Source organism: Durio zibethinus, chromosome 25 (genome assembly GCF_047325235.1).
Source record: "Durio zibethinus cultivar Kanyao isolate XHJ-2024 chromosome 25, ASM4732523v1, whole genome shotgun sequence".
Classification (NCBI taxonomy): domain Eukaryota; kingdom Viridiplantae; phylum Streptophyta; class Magnoliopsida; order Malvales; family Malvaceae; genus Durio; species Durio zibethinus.
The window spans coordinates 11,966,006-11,981,192 of record NC_143186.1 but is presented as its reverse complement, the minus strand read 5'-3'; the positions used below and the strand labels follow the sequence as shown (position 1 = coordinate 11,981,192).

At 30.7% G+C, this 15,187-nt stretch overlaps 2 protein-coding genes across 5 annotated transcripts; one reads left to right on the top strand and one right to left on the bottom strand.

Annotated features, from left to right (window-relative positions):
* The first annotated feature begins 4,927 nt into the window (after positions 1-4,927).
* LOC111276567 (cytoplasmic dynein 2 light intermediate chain) lies at positions 4,928-7,495 on the top strand. Of its 4 annotated transcripts, none has more exons than XM_022862315.2 (5): positions 4,928-5,056; positions 5,326-5,346; positions 5,446-5,695; positions 6,292-6,480; positions 7,332-7,495. In XM_022862315.2, exons 3-5 carry the CDS (start codon positions 5,450-5,452, stop codon positions 7,407-7,409), a joined length of 513 nt encoding a protein of 170 aa, XP_022718050.2. In that variant the 5' UTR covers positions 4,928-5,056; positions 5,326-5,346; positions 5,446-5,449; the 3' UTR covers positions 7,410-7,495. The 4 variants fall into 4 exon arrangements, with proteins under 4 accessions (XP_022718050.2, XP_089610851.1, XP_022718049.2 ...); XM_022862314.2 differs by having other exon boundaries at positions 4,955-5,056; positions 5,488-5,695; XM_089754725.1 differs by having other exon boundaries at positions 4,931-5,056; positions 5,326-5,695.
* Positions 7,496-9,477: 1,982 nt separating this feature from the next.
* Positions 9,478-13,016, bottom strand: LOC111275968 (trifunctional UDP-glucose 4,6-dehydratase/UDP-4-keto-6-deoxy-D-glucose 3,5-epimerase/UDP-4-keto-L-rhamnose-reductase RHM1). The gene is made up of 3 exons (XM_022861634.2): positions 12,847-13,016; positions 10,403-11,975; positions 9,478-10,312 (listed from the first exon to the last, which is right to left on the bottom strand). Exons 2-3 carry the CDS (start codon positions 11,960-11,962, stop codon positions 9,869-9,871), a joined length of 2,004 nt encoding a protein of 667 aa, XP_022717369.2. The 5' UTR covers positions 11,963-11,975; positions 12,847-13,016; the 3' UTR covers positions 9,478-9,868.
* Positions 13,017-15,187: the final 2,171 nt, after the last annotated feature.

The window sequence follows — 15,187 nt, the reverse complement described above, 5'->3', positions numbered from 1 at the left end:
CAAGAGCATAATGGGGAGGTTAGGAAAGACAATGAAAGGGATCATCTAATATAAAGGATGAAATTAATAAAGACATTAATTTACAAGAGGGTGCAAATATTAATAGGATAGATGATAATAATGTAGGTGGGTGACCTGACAGTGATAGTAATTTGGGATATGCATTTGTACAATTCATAGTAGTTGAGAAAAGTACACATGAAGGTTCATGTGAAAGTGCAAACGAAAGTAACTATTTAAACAATGACAAAGAACCATTTGCAGAATGTGAGTGGGGATCAGATAACGATGATGAGGAAAAACAATCAATTATAATAACTTACAATAAGTTTAAAGACAAAAGGAAAAATAAAGCAGTGAAGAGTAATGAAATCCCATCAAAAGTAAAGTTTGAAGGCCTTTTGTAAGAGATTAAGAGACAAAAGAAAAAAGCAAAGCAGAACAAGGTAGGTGAGAATAACAGAGCTAGGATAAACTTTATAGACGATGATGATACAAATTACATGGACTCTTCAAACATAGGTAGTTATGAGAGTTGTAAATATGAAAGGTTATATATAAGAGAAGTAGTAAGAAATACTTTGACCCTTTATATCTATTTCCTAGATTTGAGATTGGCATGATTTATGGTCCAAGACAATTTAAGGATGCATTGACCAAACATGCAATTGCAAAAAGGTTTGATTATAAATACCTTAAAAATGAAAAACATAGGGTTAACGTTATTTATAAGCATAAGGATTGTCAATTCCTCATTTATGCTATGAAAGACAATTATGTTGGGTTGTTCAAGTTGAAAACATTAAGAAATGAGTATCAGTGTACTATTACCTAAAAAAATTCAAGAGTAAACTATAAAGTGCTAGCTGATCATTTTTTTAGAAAGCTTAGGATTATTCTTGACTTGAAATTGATTGAGATGAAAAGGCTTACCAAATAAGAGTTAAATATTGATGTCACAATAGGAATTTGTAGGAATGCTAAATTGAAAGCTTAAGAAACTATTAATGGTAGATATCATTTTAAGTTTTCAAGGTTGTTTGATGATGTTGCTACTCTAAGAAAGGCAAAACCAAAAAGACATGTAGATTTGGTGGTTGAACGACCTACACCAAATCATAAACCAAGATTTTTGATGTTGTATGTTTGTTTTAGTGCACTTGGGGAAATGTTTAATAAATATTGTAGGCCTTTGCTATGTGTAGATGTATGTTCTCTAAAGGGATCTTTAAAAGCTAAACTTTTGGTTGCTATTAATAAAGATATCAATGATCAAATGTATCTTATTGCTTAAGCACTTATATAGGTGGATAATAAGCATACATCAAGATGGTTTTTGTATAACTAGAAAGTTGACTTGAAATAAAAGATGATGCTAGATTCACTATCATGAGTGACATACAAAAGGTATGTATGATAATTATACTATTTTATGTTGTCAAGGTTGGTCACAGTTTTAAATGTTTAATTAACTTTTTTCATTTACTTTTGTAAAGTTTATGTGATGCCATAAGTTTTGTCATTTCTGAAGTTGAAAAAGCAAATGAACTTAGAGATTTGAAAGGTATAACATTAACTGATATCTCAAAAAAAAGTCTAAAGCATTGGTCAAAAGCATATTTAAGTACTAGATGTTTGTTCGATGTTATGGATAACAATATAGCTGAGGTATTTAATGCTATGATTATTCATGTTAAGCATATGTCCATCATTTCAATGTTTAAGGAAATTAAGCATTATGTGATGCAAAGAATTATTGACAATATGACTAGATGTGCTAAGTAGACTAAATTGCTATGTCCTAAAATTTGTGAGAAAATAAAAGAGCATAGAAAATTTAGTGCTTTTTGTCATATTATATGGAATGGTTCAAATGGATATGAGGTTGAGTGTTGTAAAGATAGATAAGTGGTAGACATAAGTGAAAGAAAGTGCATATATAGGTCATGTGATTTGACTGGGATACCATATCTTAATGTCATATGTGTTATAATTTTAAAGAAGGAAAAAATTAAAGAATATGTTGCACATGTATATAAGAAAAATATATATAAAAAATGTTATAGTTGTGTGCTACCACCTATTTCTTAAGATAAATTTTAGCCTACCATGCACATAGGAAATATAAAGCCACCACTACCTAGAAAAATGCCTGGTAAAGCAAAAAAGAACAGAAATAGGAATGAGGGTAAAATTTTAAATGGGATAAAATTATCAAAAAAAGGAAGAAAGCTAAGGTATCGAATCCGTTTCAAGTTTGGTCACAATTTAAAAAATGTCTACACAAAAATGTAAGTTATAATCTACTTATTGGATTTTATGTTTAATTTACAACTTACAAGATAGTAACATAAGACAAGTTGAAAATAGGAATACACTTATGCCTAGTTCACCTGGAAGATCAAAATACCATATCACAGTAGTAGCCATACCACTTAGAAGAACTATAGTAGCAATAGTAGTGACAGCACCTAGATGGATAGCAAAAGCAGCCACACCACCTAAATGGACAATAGAAACAAGCACACCACCTAGATGGACTATAGCAACAATAGCAGCCAAACCTCTTAAAAAGACTATAGCAATAGCAATAACCACACCACTTAAAAAGACTATAGTAACAACCACACCATTTATAAAGGGTACATCAACACCTTCCAAATGGATTACAACAACTACAACATCCACAAAGACTACAGTAGCCACACCATCAAGATAGACTATAGCAGTCACATAACAGAGAAATATAATAGCAACCAATGTAGTATTAAAAGCCACACGACCTCAAAAGTTAGCTCTTCAAATAGGAAAACAAAAAATTATGGAAAAACTTTTAGCATTTGGAACCAATGGGAAAAAAATTATACAAGGAATGAGAATATATGTTAATGAAAAAATAAGATTATAGATATTAAATGTAAGGCTATTTTATTATGTAATTTTTGTTTTGCTATTAGATTGTTTAGGATTTTATGTATCTATGCTAATGAATGAAATTTTATCAAATAGCTAAGATTAAAAGGACAGATGTTGATCTCTACTTCAAATAGTGCTAAAAGTGCATCAACATCAACAGCAGCTATAGATGTTTTTTGAATAAAGAGATTTAGGGCCATTTAGATGATGTTATTGGATATGAAGATGAAGAATCTAGTTTTTGCAAGGTAACCTATTTATATGTGTTATTATAATACCAAACTTTTATTCATTATTTGGTAATATTTTAATGGTTTCAATACAAGATTGAAGAAATGACTTACTGGACCTTAAGAGGAAGAGAAAAAACTTTAACAGTACTTGATGACACTTTATCTCTTTTACATGAGATACAAAGTACACAAGAAAGCAATGTTGGGAACAAAAAGTGAAAGAGCACCAAATCTAGTAACACTTCCAAGAACTAATACGAATGCTATTTTTGAACATGATACCTTTTTGTAATTTTTTTGTAATTTTTACTTATGATAGAAATGAATGTTGTTTCTACTCTTTTTTTATATTCATGATCAATTTATTTGTGTAATGAGCAGTGATGAAAGTACACTATTAGATGTTGTATGAATTGGTTTCATCTTGTTTATGAATCAATGATGGATATAAATCAATGAATTGTTTTCATTTTGTTTATAGTGTGTTCATGCTCGATAACTCAAATTAAATAAAAAAAACTATCAACTTGAAATGTTGCTTTCATTTCATTAATTCATTCTTAAAGTAGGTTAGAACAAAATATATAATAGTTCACAAATTCTTAAAATTGTTCAATCTAACATAAAATAAAACCTAAAATGAAAATGAAAAAAAAATCATCTAAGATACCAGCGACACAATCTTATAATACCATATTAGTCTTCAACCCTTTGCTACCAAATCCTTGTATGATTCCTTTTTAATTTTCAGCATCCAAACATTATTCAAAAGCCTATTAATTTCATTATTATTGCAATTTTCTTTCAATGTAGTATTTTTTTTCCTCAACTCTTTATTCTCAATCAACAATTTGTCCTTTTCAAATCTCAATTCCTTAATCTAATTTGCATTTTCATTATCCAACTAATGCTCATCTTTAATCCATTAAAAAAATCACAATTCACACTTTACAAAACGTTAAAAGAAACAAAATCATTTTTATCCATCAACACAAGACCAACTCCACATAAATTAGCAAATTTTATGAAAAACCTCTTTAAACTTTCCACATCTATAAAAATTTCTTCCTGGATTCTTCAATGTTGTTGACTTACGAATTAGAGCCATTACTCCACAACAACAATTGATTGAAGTAAAATGATTTTTTATTCTCGACCTGCAACTTGATCATGACTGTCTAGAATGTCCACTTCTCTTTGATAAATTTCAACAAAACTTTCATATCTTATTTCTGCCATCTTGTTTTCTTTGTTTGCCATTGATTTCGTGAAGCTAACAGCTTCAATTTCTCAAGCCAATAGCTTCAAATTTATTCAAATTTCATAGTGTTTTTCGAATTTAAAGTTTACGGTGGCATGGGTATTTAATTTAGGGGTTTACGATTTAAGGGAAAAGTAAATTACAATAATATTATGTTTTTTTCTTCAGAATGTCAAATCTTTTGCCACGTAAGTATTACAAGTAATCACTTAAAATAAGGTCATTTTATGGTTAGATACTAGTTTTTTATTGGCTAAAATGGCCGAGTCAACTTCTTTACTAATGAAGTTAAGTCTTGGACTATATTAATATAGGGATCGAGAATTTAGGTACCAAATTAGAAATTTTTTTAATTTAGATACTACATTAAAACAAATACAATAGTTGAGGGATTATATGGGACATTATCCCTTTTATAATTATCAGGATTTAAATTTGAGTTTAATATTTTGTTGGATTTATCAGTTTAGTTTTTCTCTATCCAAGCCCGACCCAAATACATTTATAAAGAGAAATCCAAGCCTGCCAGCCTACCCAATATATAGCGGGTTTGTGGGCTAATCTTCCTTCATCAAACAAAGAATTTTCTCCATCGCCTCAACTATTCGAGAAACCAGCACCGGTGGGATGCAGTGCAGCTGTGCAGGTATTTCTTTTCTTTTTTTTTAACCTTTTTTGCCTACTTTCCACTTTCCCATTTGTTAAAAAAAAAAAAAAAAGCTGGGTATTGGGTTGTTTCTGTTGCTTCCAAAGAGTGGAAATGATCAACCTTTACTCAAGTTTGCATTCTTTAGTTTTAGAGTCTTGACTGATTGGCAAAGATTGTAATCATGCTATGTTGCAATGGGGTTTTTATAATTTTATTCATTTACAATTAAGAAAATACTTTTAAAATTTCTTGCTTTTCAATTGCAGGTGGTTTTTAGTGACAGAAGGGTAATTTCCGTGGCAATGAGTTGAGACTATTATGCGTGAACTTTCATTCTTTTTTTTTTTTTTTTCAATTTGGGATAAAGCTTTGTAGTGTTTTTCTAGTAACATGTACAAGGTTAGTCAAAATTCGCTCTTGTTTCGAAGATTGTTGCATGCATTATCCCGTGATGGCCCTTCCGAAATCTTGAAGAAAAAGGTTGCTGAAATGGAGAAGAGGAAGAAAAAGAGGAATCCCAAGAAGGATCAATTGTTTGTGGAGGTTCCGGAGTCGAGATCCTTTCTTGATACGGCATCACTGCAAATGGTTCTTACTGTAGCTGGAGTTGCACTTTTTGCAAAGCTGCTTATGATGGTTTGTTCTTTCATTCTCTGTTTAACTGGAATTCTCTTTGTTTACTTCCCATTGTTGGTAATTTGATGACTGCTTCTAGTTAGTCTTAGTCATGTTTCATAAGATTTTCAGATTCAATTGGCAGCCCTAAAGGTGCAAAGTTGAATATAAATATATATTGTTATAGATGGATAATGCAGTTTAGAGTTAAATAACAGATTTTAAAAGCATTTAATTCTGGAAAATTTTTCTTGATTCATAGTTCAAAGATTCATATTGATTATGTTGTCAGTCTAGCTAAACCTCCAGACTTCATAACTTCATTCTGCATAATGACTGAATGGAGGGTATCAAGCAAAAAAAAATATGGATCCAGAAATTATACACCAATTATAGAAATGGATTTTTATTTATGTGGTATTTTTAGTCACATAGTGCTCTTGCCTAAATGAAGCAGGATGTAAGCCTCGCAAAATCACTCATCATAACACTTCAATTTATCTGTTTTGAGGGTTTATGCTTCTTCTTCTGACTGGAAACATGTCTCAAGGACTGCTCTCTTTTAGTACTTACTACGAAGTAAAGAAATTATTGATTGATATTTTGTCCACTGACAGCATGACGAGTCAAAGTCCCAGGAAATGATTGAGCGAAAAATAAAGAATGCTCCTCCTGGTCAAGGCACTGTGAGGATGCTTACTCGTGAGGAGTGGGAGGAAATTAGAGAAGTGAGACCAAGAACTCCTTTTGAATCCAAGCTTGCTCGTCCAAATGCACGAATAAGAACTGGAGAACCATTGCATATGGTAAGCCAAGAAGTGTTTGGTACTTAATTTGTTTATGGATGAATCTATGAATCTGTTCTCTTTTCTTATTGATGGTACTATCAAATACCTTATTTATTATGTTGTTAATTGTTGTATGGCTACTTAATTTCAACATTTTCCCCTAATATGTGGCCACAAATAATACATTTATCCAAGATGATGATGTCTCTGCTTGATATGATTTCATAACCTGATTCTTCCTTGTGAATTTGATATTCTGTTCTTCTCAGAAACCTGTGTATAAACAACACTCTGAGCTTGTATTTCCTGTCATATTGATCATATTCTTCCACCTTTTATGAGTCTTAGTTTGAAATTGGTTGCAGGCTTTAGATTTTTCTAATCAAATTTTTACATCATACTTTTAACACAACTGCTTAGTGCAAATTTGTGATAGGAAAGTGAAAGCTTTACACTGTCTAAAGCTATAGGTAGACATCCCTTACATTGAACACTTGCGAACATCACGCATTTAGGTGCAGCTCCTCAGCTCAACAGAAATGTTAGCCCTTGACAACGCATTGGTACATGTTTGTCACTGTATCGATGTTTCTTTTTATCTGTGTGTGTGTGTGTGCGCGCGCCATATCCTACCAGAGAGCTTTACTCTTAGTCATAAGCATCGGGCATCATCAAGTTTTCCTTGGATAATGCTTTTGTCCATGCCTTTTGTTTAATGGCAACTAGATAGACTATGGCATGTTGTTGCAAGAGCTTTTTATGCCTGCATTGAATGCATCAAGATGATTTTCAAAATATTGCATTAGCTAATAAGCTGCAACAGAGGGACCCCAAAATGCTTGTATTGCTGATTGTCTTCTTGTATGTAGGAGGACTTGAAGAATTGGACAATTGATGTTCTTACAGATGCACTTACGCGAGCTGAAGACTGTGCTAAACGCAAGTAAAACTGATATTAGGCAAGAAGACCTTTGCAAATTCTTTCCCTTGTGTACAAGTACAATTCTTCAATGGAATTGAAAACCTTTAATGATTTTGATGCCTAATGTGAGTAATTATACATATCTGCCTATGGAGACATGGTTCAAAGGGATTTGCATGGCATCAAACTATAGCCAATGAATGATTTGATCTTCAGCAGATTTATAGAAGCATATAATATGTAGCATGTCATGATATCAGCATGGTTTATCTGAAAAAAGGAGAATGTTTACCTTTGTACAACTTTGATTTTTTTTTTTAATTTTAAATTTTAATTACTGTTCTGCTAGAAATAATTTAGCGTCATTTAGTATTCTGATATCTTGATGTTCCTTCTACAGTTAGAGCAAATGATGCTAAGCAACCTTGAAGTTTTTATTAAGGGGATTTGAATTTAAGATCCAAAGTTTGAAAGTTTTTCCTTTGGATGAGCTTATTTCCCATGCATAATTTGGCTATTTTTGCACAAATATAAGTTATTATGTGAGTAGGCAGGTGGGACTTTCATGTAAGTAAATGTGATTTATTTACATGAGAGAAAAATTGAGCATGAAAATAGGGTTATCCTTTCCCTTTCCCTTTTACCATAGATGTGATGAATACAAAATATTTCTCGAATTGTCAAAATAATTGACCTATTCCCTGCACCTGCCAAAATGTTGAAAATTTTAACAATCTAAATCAATTATGCATGATAAACTCTGATTATGTAAATGAAATGATGCTTTTTCTAAGTTCAAAAGCTAATTGAGTAGTGCTTGCTTTTTATTCTCAAAAATATGAAGTAGGATAAAACTTTTAGTTTTAATACATTTATTTCACTTATATGTAGAAGTGTTGTATTAAATTGTTTTAAATTTTAATCATTCATTTAGTTTAAATCAAATATGTGTGTGTGTGTGTGTGTGTGTTCTTTTTTTTTTTTTTTTTTTTGTCTAATCTTTACTTTTTTTTTATCCCTCTGAAATAAAAAAACAACTACCAAAATGCAATAGAAAATAATTGTGGTAGTATCATATACATATTAATATAGGAGAAATTATTTCATAAAACTTTTTAGACTCTACAAACTAGTAAGATGATTCAAACGAATTTAATAAAATGACACATACTTTTAAGGTATATTAAAAATTAAAAAATAAAACATGCATTAGTCTCTTAATTTCGATTGTGAAATTAAAAAAATTTAATATATTAAAAGTGAATATAATATATATATGTGCAACATAGTATTTAATTTAATAAGTTTAAGGCCTTATTTTTATTGATAAACATCTCATCAAAAAGGAAAACAAAATGAAACATCAATGTAGTATTTGTGTACAGCCTGATCAGATTCTAGTTCATTTTTGTTTCCTTTTTGTTTTTCAAGTTAACGAGTAATGTATGAAAGATTATTGGCATTGGATCGGTTCCTTCGTTGTCAATGGCAGCTAGTACTTAAAAGGTTACTCTTTCAAGCTTTTAAAGCCTGGAAACAGGTAGGCCACTCATTAACGCTACCCAATCATATATATCTTCCATTGCCTAAACCAAATAGTACTATGACTAAGCAAATTAATTTTAGTAAAAAGGAGATAAGTAGTGTTATTTGACAAAGTTAAAAGGTTGTCTTCCTTTGCTCTCTTGGTTTAACAAATTGAAACTAAAAAGTGGTAATGTTTAGATGTAAAAGTAGAAGAAAATAACTTTCAACCAAAATTAATGAAGTTGCATGGGCATCAATAATGTTCAAGTTCATATTACTTCTACTTATTCTAGAGTTAACACGGTTCCCTTTGTTCTTTATGATATCCTTCCATTTGTAAATTATAACCAAAGTTGAAGAAGGTGGGCAGAAAAAGAAAGAAGGATAAATTGTAACAAATGGAAGAGGCTTGCAAATGAAAGTTTAAATAGGAAAAAAGGTGTATTTTTTTTTTTTCAGAGGGAAAGGAGTGCAGTATACTGAGTTCATTAATATGTTGTACTTCAAGATTTTTTTTCCTAGTTAAGCAGGAAGCCGTACTTCAGTTCTAACTGCACAAAAGACAATTGAAAGACTCAAATCCATTATTATTCATTCATTTGAATAGGAGATAAATGCAATTTCTTCCATTAAAGACTAGTACATGAGTGTTGAAGCCATAATATTCAACTAATGAAATGCAAAAATAATACACCTGCCAGCCTGCAGATGACACAAAATGTAATGTAGCTATAGAAAGTTTCTTCAAAGAAGGAACGCTAAGCAAACTAGGATACAATTCTTGTGCAGATAGTAAGAAAGATGAAAAGCCTAATACCTTATAGTTTGAGTAAAATTAATGAGGAGGAAGACAGCGATAACAAATGAATCAAACTGAAAATATTCCTAGCCATAATACTAAATGCAGAAAGAAGAGGTCAATACTGAGGTTCTATAGCTGAAACATGCTTATAAGGCTCAGGTTCTCTTGTTGGGTTCAAAGACATACTTAATCAGTGATTCCTTGATTGGTAACAACTCAGGGAACTCTTTCTTCAACTTGGATGCATCCATCTCATTATTGCTTCGAGGGGCAACTATTACCTTGGCTTGTTCTTCCAATGTGAAGTTCACCCACTGAAATTTGGGGTCAATGTAAGTCTTGTACATCTCCAGGATCTCATTGTGGCTCACAACCCCAGGGTTAGTGAAATTCCATATACCCCTCAAGTTCCTCTTTGCCATCTCAATAGAAATTGGTAGAAGTTCATCCAAGATTGTCATGCTGTTGGGAATATTTACCACCTTGTTGTAGCGTGAAATCTTGGTGATGAAGTTGCGTGGGTTGTTCAGGTCAGATGAGATTGGCATTCGAACTCTGAGGGTGCATACATTGTCATACTCTTTCAACAGCTCTTCAACCTGAAACAAAAAATAGAGGCAATTTATGCGCACTTAGGACATAAATTAACAGACAATGGGAATCAAATTAAAGATATCCAAAGTAGTTACCATAGCCTTGGTTTTTGAATAGAATGAACCCGTGAAATTGGGTTTGTCTTCCTCTTTAAACCCAATGCCAGAACCGTCAGGGTGTCCTGCATCATACTCAAATATACACCCAGTCGCGAAATTCATCATCAAAAGCCCATGCTCTCTGCAAACATCTGCCAAGGTCAAGGTTCCAGCCACATTGGTGCGAATTGTTTCTGTTTTGTGAGATTCACACCAATCAACATTGGGTCTACCAGTCACACCAGCAGCATTGAAAACATGGGTTGGCTTTATACTTTGAATATCTTGCATAAGTGATGAACGATCTTCCAAGCGTCCTCTTCCATATTCAAAGGTAATACCTTGTTTCTCACATAACTGACCAAGTAGACCTCCAATCCAGCCAGTCCTGCCATAGATCAAGAACTTAAAGGCTGGTTTTTGGGGAGAGCCACTACTTTTGGAAGTTGGAACGACCATTCGGGTCTGATTAGGACCACTTATATATGATGTACTTTTTCCCTCTTCAGAATCAAAGTGTCTACCACCAGGCATCATCAGCATTCTTGGGTGTGGAAGCAGTGCGCCAGACACATCACCCCACCAATCAGGATTTTGGGTGTACCATTCTATGGTCTTCTTCAGCCCCTCTTCCCATACAGTTCGCTCAGACCATCCCAAGTTCTTGAGTTTCTGATCATCAAGAAAATACCTCTGGTCATTGAATGGTCTGTTTTCAACAAACTTGATGCTTGTCTCTGGATCCATTGAGAAAAGTTTGCATATATCTTTGGCTACATCAATCACTCTCCTTTCCTTCTTTGTTCCAATATTATAAACATGGCCAACTTCACCCTTGTGAAGAATGACTTCAAATGCCTCAGCCACATCCTCACAGTATAGATAACTCCTCACATTAGAACCATCCCCATGAATTGGAAGTGTCTTCCCCCTCATTGCTAAGAGGATAAACTTTGGAATTAATTTTTCAGGGAACTGGTTGGGACCATAAACATTGTTTCCACGGGTTGTAATCACAGGTAATCCATATGACCTACCATATGCCATAACAAGCATTTCAGCACCAGCTTTTGTTGCAGAGTAAGGATTTGTTGGGAGAAGTTGGGAAGCCTCATGGTTTCCTACAACAGCATCCTCATCTGTCTCCCCATAAACCTCATCTGTGCTCACATGGATGAACCTCCTGATCTGGCCAGTGACTTTGCAGGCTTCAAGCAGGACATGAGTGCCATAGATATTGTTCTTAGTAAACTCAAAGCTGTTCCCAAATGAGTTATCAACGTGAGTTTGGGCTGCGAAGTGCATTATTGTGTCAATAGACTCAGTGATGAGAAGGTAGTTAACAAGATCAGCACTGCCGATGTCCCCCTTCACAAACTTAAAATTTGGAGATGACTTGGATGGAAGGAGGTTTTTCAGGTTCGAGCAGTAATCAAGCTTGTCAAGCACAACAATCTTGTAGTCTGGGTAATTCCGAATGAGCCGATTGGCGACATGTGATGCAATAAACCCAGCAGCCCCAGTTATGAGGATGTTCTTGGGGGTATAAGCAGCCATAGTGAAACCAATTCTACAAAAATAAGAAACAACACAACCTACCTTCAGAAGTATGGTAAAAGGTAATAAAAATCAGCACCAACTTGCATAAACAAATACATAAAAGGTAAACACAGAATCCAGGATCAAACCTAAAATAAACATGTAAAAATCCAAAAGCAAATAAAGACAAACAAACAATAAAGCACCGACAAATTGAGTTAGCAAAATTCAATCTCAACAGAAGATTCCACCAGATCTCATTCTATATAAACAAAATAAGAAGAAAAAGAAACATTAAAAACAGATCTGCTGGTGACATAGGTGGATCATGCCATCCAATGTAATCAAATGACGTTACCTCATTTTTTTTTTTTTTTTATTTACTTTGGTTCATCAAATTAAACTTGAATTTATCCTACAATCTATTCTAGCATCTCGTTTTCCACAGAAATTGACCAATAAACTATCTAAAGCTCCCATTTATCTTTTCTTTCCTCAAGTCAATGTTTGCAATCAAAGTTCAACCAACAAAGAAAATGATCCATGACCTTATCAACAAGATCCACCATAATTACCAGATCCAATGTAAATAAAAAATTACTTTCAAAATGTGAGAAAAAGATAAGATCTTTTAAATTTCATTTCATTTCTATTATAAGAGAAGGAGATCCAGATCCAATTAATAAAGCAAATAAATGTAGTCAAATTAACGGCTAAAAAAGCAAACCAAGACATGAAATTTTCTCACATTTTAGAACAGATCTAAGAAAATTAAGAAATACCCAGATCATAAAATAGCCTCAATTAATCCAAAAAAACACCAAAGTTTGAAAGAAACACAATCATCGATCACATTTGATCTTGCAGCAAATCACACCAAAAATGAAAAAACTTCGACTTACAAGATGAAGAGAAAACAATCAAAATCCCGATATAAAAAGAGAAGCACACAAATCTAGAGAGAGAAGGCTTGAGAAAGAGAACGAGAGACAGAGATTTATGAGAAGGAGAAAAGCTTGGAGGGAGAGGGAAATTATGAAGACTTCATGTATACGTATGTACATATAGCTCTGTAAAATACTGGAGACAGTTAAGGGGAGCCATGGAATTAAACTAAATGACAGAAGTACCCTTATTAACGTGATATACATTTCTTGAGTCGACAATAGAGGTAAGGGTTAGCTGGGAATTAAAAAAAAAGTGTCGGACAAAAATGTTTATGATTTGCTGAGGTTGCGACTACATTGATCTTATGAGAAATAAAGTTTTAATTGGGTGATTATACTAAGATTAGGAATGCTAGCCAATGGGATGTTGACATGTTACATTTTTATTAAAAGAATTAAATTGTAATAAACTTTCCTGCAGTTTAAAAAACTCATTAGAATCATGTTAGATTTAATTTTAGCGGTGAAATTTTTAAATAAAAATGTAGGGTGAAATAATTTTTATTTAAAATTATTATTTTAGATTTGAGAAGCATACTAACTAATAAAATATTGATATGTGTTAATTGATTTTTTAATTACTTATTTATTAAGAGAATTAACTTTTTTATAAACCATATAGTTTAAAATTTTTTACTCCTTAAATTTCAAAATGTTACGAAAGTATTCATTTTCATGAAATTTAAGATAAAAATTTTAATTTTAATATATTTAATATTAAAATTAAATTTTTTTATAAAATTAAAATTTCATAATTTTTAATATAAAAACTAAAAATAATTTTAAAATATAAAAAAATAAAAAATTTAGATGTTAAAAAAAATAATTTTAGAACATTTCAAAAAAAAAAAATGAGACAAAGAGAATGTTGAAATCATATCATATTTAGTTTAGGTGAAGTTTTTAAATGTGGATGTACTTACAATAAATGAAAAAAAAAAAAAAAAAAAAAAAAAACCTTCTATTAGAATCATGTTATATTTAGTTTAGGTGAAGTTTTTAATGCAGAGGTACTAACAATAAATGAAATAATTTTTTATTTAAAATTATATTTTTAGATTTGAGAAGATGAGATGAATTTGGGCAAGAATAGGCTTTGCATGAACCAAATTTCATTAATTGTAATTCTTGATTGATTTGGAGTAATTTTTTTTGTTTGTTTTGACTAATCAAGATTTGAAATTTGATTAAAAAATAAATTAAAATATTATTATTGATAAAAATAAATTATATAAAATTATTTAAAATTATGATTTAATATGATTTTTTTTTTATTTTTATACAATCAACTCAAAAACTATGAGATATAAATTTAATTTATTCTTATTGTTATAATATCATTTACATATTAATATGGGAGAAATTCTTGTTCATTTTTGTTTCCTTTTTGTTTTTCAAGTCAACGAGTAACGTATGAAAGATTAGTGGTATTGGATCAATTCTTTCCTTGTCAATGACAGCTAGTACTTAAAAGGTTGCTCTTTCACGCTTTTAAAGCCTGGAAACTGTAGGCCACTTGCTAATGCGACCTAATCGTACACAGCTTCCATTTGATTGAGTGTTTAATATAAATGTCGGTGAGAATAACGATAAAAATAAATAAATTATTAAAACGGTGAAATTAAATTAAGAATAAAATATTTGTTTAAATATAAATATAAAATAAATTATAATGAAAAAAATTGTAAAAAATATTAAATTAAAAATTATATATAATAAAAATTTAAATTATTTAAAAATTATAAAAATTATTTATTTTATAAAATTTATTAATAAATAAAATTTATTCAAATTATTTATTAATATATTAAATAATAAATTTTATTTATTATATTAAATTAACAAAATTATTTTAAAATTTTAAAATAAAAAATAGTATAAGGATATTTTCAAAATAATCATAAAATCTAAAAGATAAAAAAAAAAATTTACTAACCAATCATAAATTGAACTAAAATTGGCCAGTAGATAACTGATCATTCATCAACCGCTATTGGGATCCAATTGGATAAATGATTAAATTAATTTTAATAAAATTAAAAATAATGATAAATATGATATTAATTATTATAATAATAAAATTAAAATTAATAATAAAAATATATATTTAGATGTAAATACAACAGTGACGATCAAGTGAATTATAATAAGAAAAAAATTATCATTAAAGACATTAAATTAAAATATATATGTAATAAAAATTTTAAATTATTTAAAATTTATAAAATCAATAAATAATTTAAAATTTTATAATTATTAAATTATTAAGTAATAAAATTTATTTATTATATTAATT

Coding starts and splice junctions, on each gene's coding strand:
- LOC111276567 (XM_022862315.2), top strand. CDS start 5,450: ATGTACAAGGTTAGTCAAAATTCGCTCTTGTTTCGAAGATTGTTGCAT. Junction 5,696..6,291: donor TTGCAAAGCTGCTTATGATG/GTTTGTTCTTTC, acceptor GTCCACTGACAG/CATGACGAGTCAAAGTCCCA. Junction 6,481..7,331: donor CTGGAGAACCATTGCATATG/GTAAGCCAAGAA, acceptor TCTTGTATGTAG/GAGGACTTGAAGAATTGGAC.
- LOC111275968 (XM_022861634.2), bottom strand. CDS start 11,962: ATGGCTGCTTATACCCCCAAGAACATCCTCATAACTGGGGCTGCTGGG. Junction 10,313..10,402: donor ATTCAAAAACCAAGGCTATG/GTAACTACTTTG, acceptor TTTTTGTTTCAG/GTTGAAGAGCTGTTGAAAGA.